We start from the raw sequence: 8,680 nt of genomic DNA, 5'->3' as shown, positions 1-8,680 counted from the left end.
TAAGGCCACAGTATTACTAAAGATCTCATCTATTCCAGTGTCTTCAAGAAAATAAAGTCACTTCCCACCAGCTTCTGTCTGGGGGCACATTTTTCAGAAGCCTGGTTTGTTGCTATTCCATTACTATTTCTTCAACAAGTGGCTGTTTCATGAAGGGCATCCATCTCACTAAATGAGCGTGGACGTCCGGCACATAAATGATTAAATACGGAGCCCTCTCATGAACCCGAATTCAGGAAGCCGGATGGGTATCTAACGAGGCGTGTACTCAGTGTGTTTCAGTGGGATGCCTGTACGTGTGGTACCTTTTTTACAGCATTCACCAGCTCAAAAATATTAATACAAAAGTTTATTTTCTCTGAAGAACAATTCAACACGTACCTTAACTGCATTAGCAACCGAACTACAGAGAGCTTCTAGCAGGCGAGTCCCAGGCACAAGACAGCAAGAGCACGCACAGCTCCCTGTCCAGGGAATGCTGCTCACAGCCCCGAGCTGAAGGCAACACCTGCAACGGAAACATTGTGGATGTCCGAGCAGACACCACACCCCAGAGACGGCATCATCACCTACCGATGCTTGTCATCGTCTCTCTGTTTCTTGGTATCTCTTTCCCTGCTCCGGTCTCTATCCCTGTCCTTCCTGTCTCTGTCCTTCCTCTCCCTCCCTCTGCTCCTCTCCTCTTTCGAGTCCCTCTCTCTCTCACTTTCACCCCAAGCCCACGACCGCTCCCTTTCTGGCCATCGCTTGTCTCTGCTCCTTTCATGGTCTCGGTCCCTTGTTCTCCAGTCCCTTGTTCCGTCACGAGACCAGTTTCTTTTCTCTGCTGAGCCTTCTCCATAGAAATCATTTTTCATGTTTGGCAAATTGATGGGCTTTCGAAAAGGTCTGTCCCGTCCTCCAAACCGTAGCTGCCCGGATTCTTTTTTGCCTCCAAAACCACCTCCAAGCCTCCGAGGAATCCATCCTTTCAGAGTTCTTTCCAGTTCAAAATCTACAAAGATCTCATGCTGATCAATAACCAGCCTGTTGGCATCTCTGTGGGCCTTCAAGAGAGCACGCTCCTCTTTGTACTCAATAAATGCGTAACCTTTGGAAAATCCCGTGACCAGGTCTCGAACCAGACGGATCTTTCTGATGTCTCCATACCGGGAAAAGACCTCCTTTAACTTCTCTTCTGTTGTCTGAAGATTGAGCCTTGCCACGAACAGGGTGAGGTGAGGATCTCCTGTGACTCCCTTGTTGGGTACGTAGCGTGCCAGCATAGCCCTCCATATGGCACGGTCATGGGGCTCCTCATCTGTGCCATCGATGCTCCCAGCTTTGAGGGGGTCGTACTCCTTCGCTATGGGGGCCCAGTCATTCATTGTCTACCGGGAAAAAACCACACATCACAGACACACAGGTGTTTTAGGAAGAGGAGCAGGTAGTGCAAGAAGCACTTTCACCTTTGCTGTACAGTATTTTTCACCCCAAAATCCGACAAACTTCAGAAAACCGTCAATGTGGCTGTTTGAGTTCACCTCGCAGGGCAGAGCCATGTCTGGGAGCCCGGATCCGCCCCCGGCTGAAGGCAGCCCGGCGGCCCCTTCCCTCTCGCCGGCCTGAGGGGCCCCGCGGCCCCGTCCTTCCCCCGCGGCCCCGTGCCGTCCCGTTCCGTGCCTGAGGGGCCCCGCGGCCTCCGGGACCCTCCGCCGCCCCGCTGCCCTCACCTCTCCCGGCGCGGCGGGATGGCGGCTCTTCCCGTCGGCAGAGGCCGATTCGCCAGGCCCCGGCGGGCCGGGGAGAAGGGGCCGTTCCCGCCGGTGTTTATTTTATCCCCTTTAACCCCCTCCCCGACACACACACGCCACCGACACACGCGGACCCCCCGACCCGCTCCCCGGAGCCGCCTCGCCGCGGCGTGTGGCGAATGTGGCGCTGAGAAACGGCCGATGCGTTCGCCTCCCCCCCCCGCCCGGCCCGGCCCGGCCCGGCCCGGCCCGGCCCAGCCCGGTGCCGGTACCCAGCCCGGGCTCTGCGCGGCGCCGGCAGCCATCCCCGGCCCTTCCCCGCCGTCCCCTTACCGGCGGCGGGGGGTGTCTCCTCAGGGGAAGGGGCAGGGCGGGAAGCGCCGCCGGGCCCCGGCCTCCTCCATGGAAACGGCCGGGGGCGGGAGGGCTCGCTCCGCCCGCGGGCCCCGCCGGCAGCGCCGCCCGGCCCGGGCCGCGGGAAGGAAGTTAACGGCGGGCCGCGGCGGGCATGCAGCAGGGCCGGGAGGAGGAGGAGCTGGAGGAGGAAGAGGAGGATGAGGGGGATGGCGGCCCGGAGAGGGCTCTGGAGAAGAGCCCCTTCCAGCTGACGGCCGGGGATGTCTACGACATCTCCTCCCTGGTGGGCCGGGACCTGCTGCAGCTCGGCGCCGGCCCGCGGGTGCCGGCCGCGCTGGCCCGGCTGCAGTTCCGCATCGTGAGGGTGCTGGAGATGCTGGAGGCGCTGGTGAGCGAGAGCAGCCTGGCCGAGGAGCAGCTGCGGGCGGAGCGGGACAGCCTACGGCGGGAGCTGGAGGCGCTGCGGGCGGCGGGGGGCCCGGGCGGCGCCCAGCAGGTGGGTGCCGGGGCAAAGGGGGGCGGCTGCCGGGGGAGCGCAGGCTCCAGAGGCCCCTTCCCCGACGCTTGGCCTGTCCGCTTGGCCGCACGCGGGTCGTGAAGCCTGCCCCGACGCCAGCCGAGTCGGAGGATGCTTTTGGCACAGCCGCCGGTCTCTCTCGTGGCAGCAGAACGAGCCTCAGAAAGCTTGTTTCTCATCTTTGTAGAAGGCCGTGAAGCCCTTTCCAGAACGGAGATCTCCATCCCTGTGGCTCCCTCGCTCCTGTTCCGCTGCGGCGACTAACCACGCTTGTAGCTCAGCAAGGTGCAGTGCTGGCAGAGGGCTTCAGACACACACGGGCCAAGCTTTGCGGTACAAACCCACCCTTGTACGGCTCCTGCACAGCACCGGCCCCACGAAGACTATTTGCCACTCATGCAAACGCTAAAGCTTTGTTACCCTGTGCAAGGGAAACGGATGTCTGTGACCAAAAAAGCCATTACCACAAAGGTCTTAAATTATGAAAGGAGGATTCAGTTCTCACCTCACTCTGCCACAGAGTTTTGGTGTGACGGTAAATTGCTCAGCCTCTCTCATCATCAGAAAAGCAGATAAAAGCAGCAGTTTGTATTGCAAACTCTTTGGGACAGAGACGTCGCTTTTAGCTGCGGTCAGAGCCTGTCACGGTTGGGCTCTATACTTGTCTGTGAAATGCAGACAGCAAGGGAATACAAAAATAGTATGAAAAACTATAATGAACTACTTGGAAAAAAAAATCAGGATTGCAATGAACTCATACTGGTTCTAAGAATTCCCACATATTGATAAAATTCAGAGTTTTTACTCTAGGAATGCCCTGTTTTTGACAGGTTACAAGATCATGACCACTATACCATTTATTTTACAGCTCAGCCTTGGACCAGATAAGATGGTAATAGACCTCACAGATCCAAATCGCCCCCGGTTCACATTACAGGAGCTGCGAGATGTATTGCAAGAGCGTAACCAGCTGAAAGCTCAACTTCTTGTGGTGCAAGAGGAGCTACAGTGCTATAAGAGGTATATCATAAAGTCAGCAAAGAATTAATAACAATTACTTCTTGCCTGGGGAGCTTACCAGACCGGAGTATTGCAGGTTTGAGCACCTGGATTGGGTTAGGCACTGTCCAGACAGACGAGAGAGATCTGTGCTCCCAAGAGCCTACAAACAAGCAAAGAAAAATGGGGGAATGATGAAGTCTCTATGCAACGTCATTTTAAAACTAAACTCCCTCTTATTCTGCGCAGTTCGCAGCCTGTTCCCATAATTACCGCTCTAAGCCTCCATGCGGTTACTCCCATTCCACGTACCAGCTGGGTTCCCATGCAGATGAGTTAATCTGTGCAGTCACAGCAGTCGCACATGTACTGTTCTTGTCTAAAGCCACGCTACATACTAAAGAGCACGGGGGTTTCCATCTCAGTCAAAACGTCCTTCCTCCTCTGGCTTGCTGTGGGGGATGTGAGCTTATCTACTGCTCCTTTGCTCCCACAGGGGGTTTAGCATTGATCTAGAAAGCAGAATATCAGGCCCTTTCATCATCATTCCAGATAAGCTGTGGGGTCTTTTTTTTAAGACTACCAACAGAGGGTTGTGTAAGGCACTTCTATGCGAAACAAGTGATTTTAGAGAACAATTTTGGTCTTTGTAGAAGGGACCAGCCTGGGAGAATCAGTGTGAGCCAAAGGGCGGGATGCAGGAAGGGTCTTGCTCTCGGTGCTACAAATCCCTTCGCTGGTAAGGCTGCTCTCCCCCAGCCTCTGCCCCTCATCACCAGGTTGCATTATAAACTCTTTGGGGCAAGAAATGACTTCTTAATCTAGACACAAAATGTCTGAGCACACTAGATTTCAGTTGAGATATCTCAACAACAACCTCTTAGATAGAGTAAGGCCGCCCTTTGCCTTGTCTGTAGCAGGCAGGTTAAGCCAAGAAGTTAAAGTTAAATCCAAGAAGTCAGTTTACAGCCTGCTCGACAGTGTTTCTCACCGCACCGTGAGGCACCGCTTCCCCAGCTCAGCTGCCTGCCTTCGCTGTGCAGCCATTGGAACGGCGTCTTGCTTTGATTTCCCAGCTGTGTTACACAGCTTATTACAGGCCAAGTTAAAAATTAACAGTGTAAATGTTTTAAGTTTTTGAGTGATTTAAGCCACAGAGCCGTGCACCTAGGGAGCGTGGCAAGGCTGCTTCTCAGGTCAAGTAATTCTATGTGATTATTTCCTTGTACAGCATTACAGCTTAAGCCAAAAACCATCTTCCCTTGAAACATTCACATAAAAATCCCAATTATAATTATAGGCCATAAAGACTAGTTGTGCGGGGGAAGAGGATAAATATATATTCTAAAATGTCTTGTGTATATTGGATATAAGTTCTATATAGCACAAGGCAACCAACATCCTCACAGAGAATGGCTTAAAACGACTAACGATGTTTGGGGTTTACGTTTTTAATCATGATTTCTGAGGAAAAGCTATCATGCAAATATTAGAGATCTGCAGTGTCACCAAACAGCTCATAGTTCCGTTTCTCCTGTCTCTAAGAGGAGAATCTACCTCAGAATTATCCCATTCCTGATGTCACACCAATTTCCAGATACTCTCCTGTATTTTTATTTCCAAGGTCCAGACGAATGTTGCTCGTTAGCAGTGTTGCTTAGTTACTTTCAGCCTTCAGCTACTGCAGTCACGAGCTTTGATCCACTCAGCTCTCCAGATAAATGAGGTCAGCTCAGGACAGTAAATTGGCATGCTGTGAAAACACAGTGCAGTATGCAAGCGGGTAAAATCTAGCCCTATTCCAAGCAGGGGAAACGGAAACATCCTTTGGTAAAACTGAAGCCTTTGCCTAAAATAGGCAGTTACAACCTCGCAGAGCGTAGCAGCATTAGAGTAGGATGACAAAATCTACAACTTGGGCAAAGCCTTTCTTTTCTCCTCTGTAGGATGGAAAGAGAAACAGGCACCTGCCTTGCAGGGAAGCTGGGAATCTCGCATCTATTCCCAGCTGCGTGGTCTGAGCCTTCGTGGCTGCGCTGAAGGTACCACGGATCCACCCATGTAGAAATTCACCATCTGCGTCTGCGTCCTGCTGTTGTCTTTGGACTCTTGTATAAATCCCACGTGTAATTACACTTCCCTTTCACTCCTGTTATGATTTGCCATTCTTCTTCTGTGGAGAAGTCAGCTCTTACTTCTTTTGTGTTCTCAATTGAGTACAGCCTAAGCAATATTACATTGTAGTATTTAAGGAAAGTAAGAGCAATTAATCACGAGAAACAAGCCATGCTGCCATCTCTGTCCTGTGAACACCCATTCACCCACATCCTAGGCTGCCCAGGGAAGGGCAGAACATAGACAGCAATGACACGCTGTGCACAAACCCACGAAAAATAAACAAACCCTTTTCTTTTCCCAGTGGGATCATCGCACAGAAAAGGGACCAAACTGAAGAACTGGAAAAAGAGGCCAGTGGCAGCAGCCCTGGCACTAGCAAGGACAGCGAAGAGAAGACAATCATCAAACGGCTGTAAGTTTGTCTGCATCTTTTTTGGCAGAATATGGGAGAACACGGCATGCTCCAGACTCAGTGAATCCAGGGATGAATTCTGAACTTTGGCCTAGTTGGCTGGATATTGTTTTCTCCTCCTCTCCCTGTAAAATTAAAACCTGATAGAGAAATCCATTCCTGTGGAAAAAGCCCTCCACAGGAAGGCAACCTCCACTCAGGCAAGCAGGGTGTCACTTTTTTTCTAGGAAAAATAAGCATTTCAGAACAAAACCATGTGCTACTTGCCTCCCCTGCTAGCATGTTAAGACAGTGCTGTGGGAACACACCAGCTGTCCCCAGAGGTCTGTTTACATTGTGTGCAGCAGCTGTATGCCGTACCCACAAGCTCAGGCTGCGGCCCTGAAATTCCCTGAAATAGCAGAACACATCAACATGGCCATCTCACTGCATGTTCCTTTTCCAGTTGTACGTTATTGTTTCCCTTTTGTTGTCTTTATTTTTTTTTTTAGATTCTCTTTTAAACACGGAAAAGGAGCATCCTCAAGAACTTAACCACTGCTGTTCAGAAATGGCACTGATGAGCCTCCAAGGTGTTAGAGGAGTCAATGATGGGAAGAAAAAGCATCACTCCTACTGTAGAGAATACGCAATCTCATAAAAATGTGTTGTATGATATTCTTTCAGAGTAGATTTTAGTTTGCTTTTTTAGAAACTGTTTAAGACAGACACTTTTTGTATTTCTTAGATTCCGGCCAGACATTACCAACGTGTAGAGAATAAGTGTTTTTACAAAGGTGATTGTTATTCTTATTAAAAGAGCTTGTGATGATCTGTACTACCACTTATTTATTCTGTGCACCTATCAAAATGCGTATCCCAAATGATTTTGCAAGATGAAGATATTTTCAAGAGCTACATGCCATTCACAGGGAAGCGCTGGGAAGGAAGAACCCATTCAGATCACAGTCCCCACTGCTTTTATGCGGAAAGTAAGTATCTTACACTAATGGCGAACTGCTTGAAGAAAACCCAGCGCTGCCTTTTGTTCTGTCTTTTATCACATTACCTGGGCGATACACGGGCAGTAGCTTGTCACACCCCACCAAAGGAAGGTGCAGTTGGGCTGTGACAGCAGAGCCCCTGCACACACAGGAGCGGCTGCTTCAGGTAGAGATGAATGATGGTGGAGTAAAGCACAGCAAGGGAAGAAAAGCTGCTGCATCGCACTCCACCCACATGAAGGACTGATCATTTCAGAGGTGCAGACATGCTCAAACTGGAACAGATGCACCAAACATTTCATTTCTGACAGTTAAAGGTCTCCTGTGGTAGACAGTTGTATTTTTCATAAGCTCTGTTCTTTCAATCATCTGCCACAAGCTGGGTATTAGCCTCAGTAATGAGATTTATCACTAGTGGAAGCATATAGAGCAAACAGAGGAGTAGAAAAGCAGCTTGAAATATACCAATTAGGATTCACATTTAGAAAAGTAGAATTTTTGGGGCACAAAAGTCTGAGCAGACATAAAAGGAGCAATGACAGGTATCAAACTATGATCTTACTGTCTTCAGAAGCGAAAGCAGGCTCTGAAATCTTTTGATTCCCTTCTCATACACTAGCAGCATGAAAAATATAGGACACTTCAAACATCTGCTCAGATGCTTGATGCGAATGCAGCTTCGCAGAAGGTAGAACCGCAGTCTCCTGTCAGAGAGAATTTGTGAGTAACTGTATGTTAGCGATGCAACATCAAAGATGTCTGTCTTAAGCAAGCTGGTTCAGCCAGGGCACAGAACTGCTAAAGTGATTTTGCCATCTTCAAAATATTAAAAAGCCTTAACCATGTCCCTGCGACATATTTTCTAGAGCATGATAGCAGGGAAGGAAGTTACTGCATTTCCTTAGCAGAGGCTTTGTGTTTAGAGAAAAAACAATCAATCAATTTGATCATCAGCAACAGCCAGGATACACCTCTGAGCTGAGGAGATGTTTATCCAGGGATATATTTTCTCATCTCCTTTAAAAATGGAGGGGATGAGGAATTATGCCCCAAAACACACTAAGCACTCTAATAAGTCTTAATGAAACAACTTCAAGTAATAAACTGCACAGATTAAACAGAGCTGTGCAAAAGTAACAACCTGCCACACAGACACAGAAGACTGCCATAGCCCGAGGCCAATCTTTGCAGTTAGTTGAAGGAGACAATAATGAAAGCCGCAATTATTCTTTCCAGTTTACCATGTGAGATGTTCTTTAATAATAAATAAATAAAAAGGTGGGAGTTCACCAGTTAAAGCAGACAGGAGAACACCTCAACCTTTTTGGGCTGGTCTTCCTCTGGACCCGTCACAGTTGCATCCATTCTGTGCCAAGTGAGCTGCACACAGCTCCTCTCTCAAAAGGGGAGCAGATTCCTCAGCTATGGCTACTCCGGAAAAGGCTACAGTCCTGTTAGAGCAACCCCGTTACCTCTGCAAAGCCACACGAGCCTGACAAAAGCTGTTTAGCTCCCAACCCAAGGGCATCTTTCCCTGCTCAGTGCTTTACAGCTTGTTAGA

The 8,680-nt window shown here is 49.7% G+C and overlaps 2 protein-coding genes and 1 long non-coding RNA gene across 4 annotated transcripts; 1 reads left to right on the top strand and 2 right to left on the bottom strand.

Annotated features, from left to right (window-relative positions):
* Window positions 1-334: 334 nt before the first annotated feature.
* SNRNP35 (small nuclear ribonucleoprotein U11/U12 subunit 35) lies at window positions 335-2,196 on the bottom strand. The gene is made up of 2 exons (XM_054219304.1): window positions 2,067-2,196; window positions 335-1,370 (listed from the first exon to the last, which is right to left on the bottom strand). The coding sequence occupies exon 2, from the start codon at window positions 1,365-1,367 to the stop codon at window positions 570-572; it is 798 nt and encodes a 265-aa protein (XP_054075279.1). The 5' UTR covers window positions 1,368-1,370; window positions 2,067-2,196; the 3' UTR covers window positions 335-569.
* Window positions 2,197-2,241: 45 nt separating this feature from the next.
* Window positions 2,242-6,947, top strand: RILPL2 (Rab interacting lysosomal protein like 2). 2 transcript variants are annotated; one of them, XM_054219307.1, is made up of 4 exons: window positions 2,242-2,478; window positions 3,476-3,627; window positions 6,026-6,136; window positions 6,628-6,947. In XM_054219307.1, the coding sequence occupies exons 1-4, from the start codon at window positions 2,242-2,244 to the stop codon at window positions 6,668-6,670; spliced, it is 543 nt and encodes a 180-aa protein (XP_054075282.1). In that variant the 3' UTR covers window positions 6,671-6,947. The 2 variants fall into 2 exon arrangements, with proteins under 2 accessions (XP_054075282.1, XP_054075280.1); XM_054219305.1 differs by having other exon boundaries at window positions 2,242-2,586.
* Window positions 2,518-4,178, bottom strand: LOC128916960 (uncharacterized). The gene is made up of 3 exons (XR_008469103.1): window positions 3,880-4,178; window positions 3,686-3,769; window positions 2,518-3,272 (listed from the first exon to the last, which is right to left on the bottom strand). It is a non-coding gene; the product is annotated as an uncharacterized LOC128916960 (long non-coding RNA).
* Window positions 6,948-8,680: the final 1,733 nt, after the last annotated feature.

The sequence above is a fragment of the Rissa tridactyla genome, chromosome 13 (genome assembly GCF_028500815.1).
Source record: "Rissa tridactyla isolate bRisTri1 chromosome 13, bRisTri1.patW.cur.20221130, whole genome shotgun sequence".
NCBI classification, from domain to species: Eukaryota; Metazoa; Chordata; class Aves; order Charadriiformes; family Laridae; genus Rissa; species Rissa tridactyla.
The sequence above is the reverse complement of the archived record's forward strand: the minus strand, read 5'-3'. Positions and strand labels throughout refer to the sequence as shown.

Coding starts and splice junctions, on each gene's coding strand:
- RILPL2 (XM_054219305.1), top strand. CDS start 2,242: ATGCAGCAGGGCCGGGAGGAGGAGGAGCTGGAGGAGGAAGAGGAGGAT. Junction 2,587..3,475: donor GCCCGGGCGGCGCCCAGCAG/GTGGGTGCCGGG, acceptor TTTATTTTACAG/CTCAGCCTTGGACCAGATAA. Junction 6,137..6,627: donor AAGACAATCATCAAACGGCT/GTAAGTTTGTCT, acceptor TTTTTTTTTTAG/ATTCTCTTTTAAACACGGAA.
- SNRNP35 (XM_054219304.1), bottom strand. CDS start 1,367: ATGAATGACTGGGCCCCCATAGCGAAGGAGTACGACCCCCTCAAAGCT.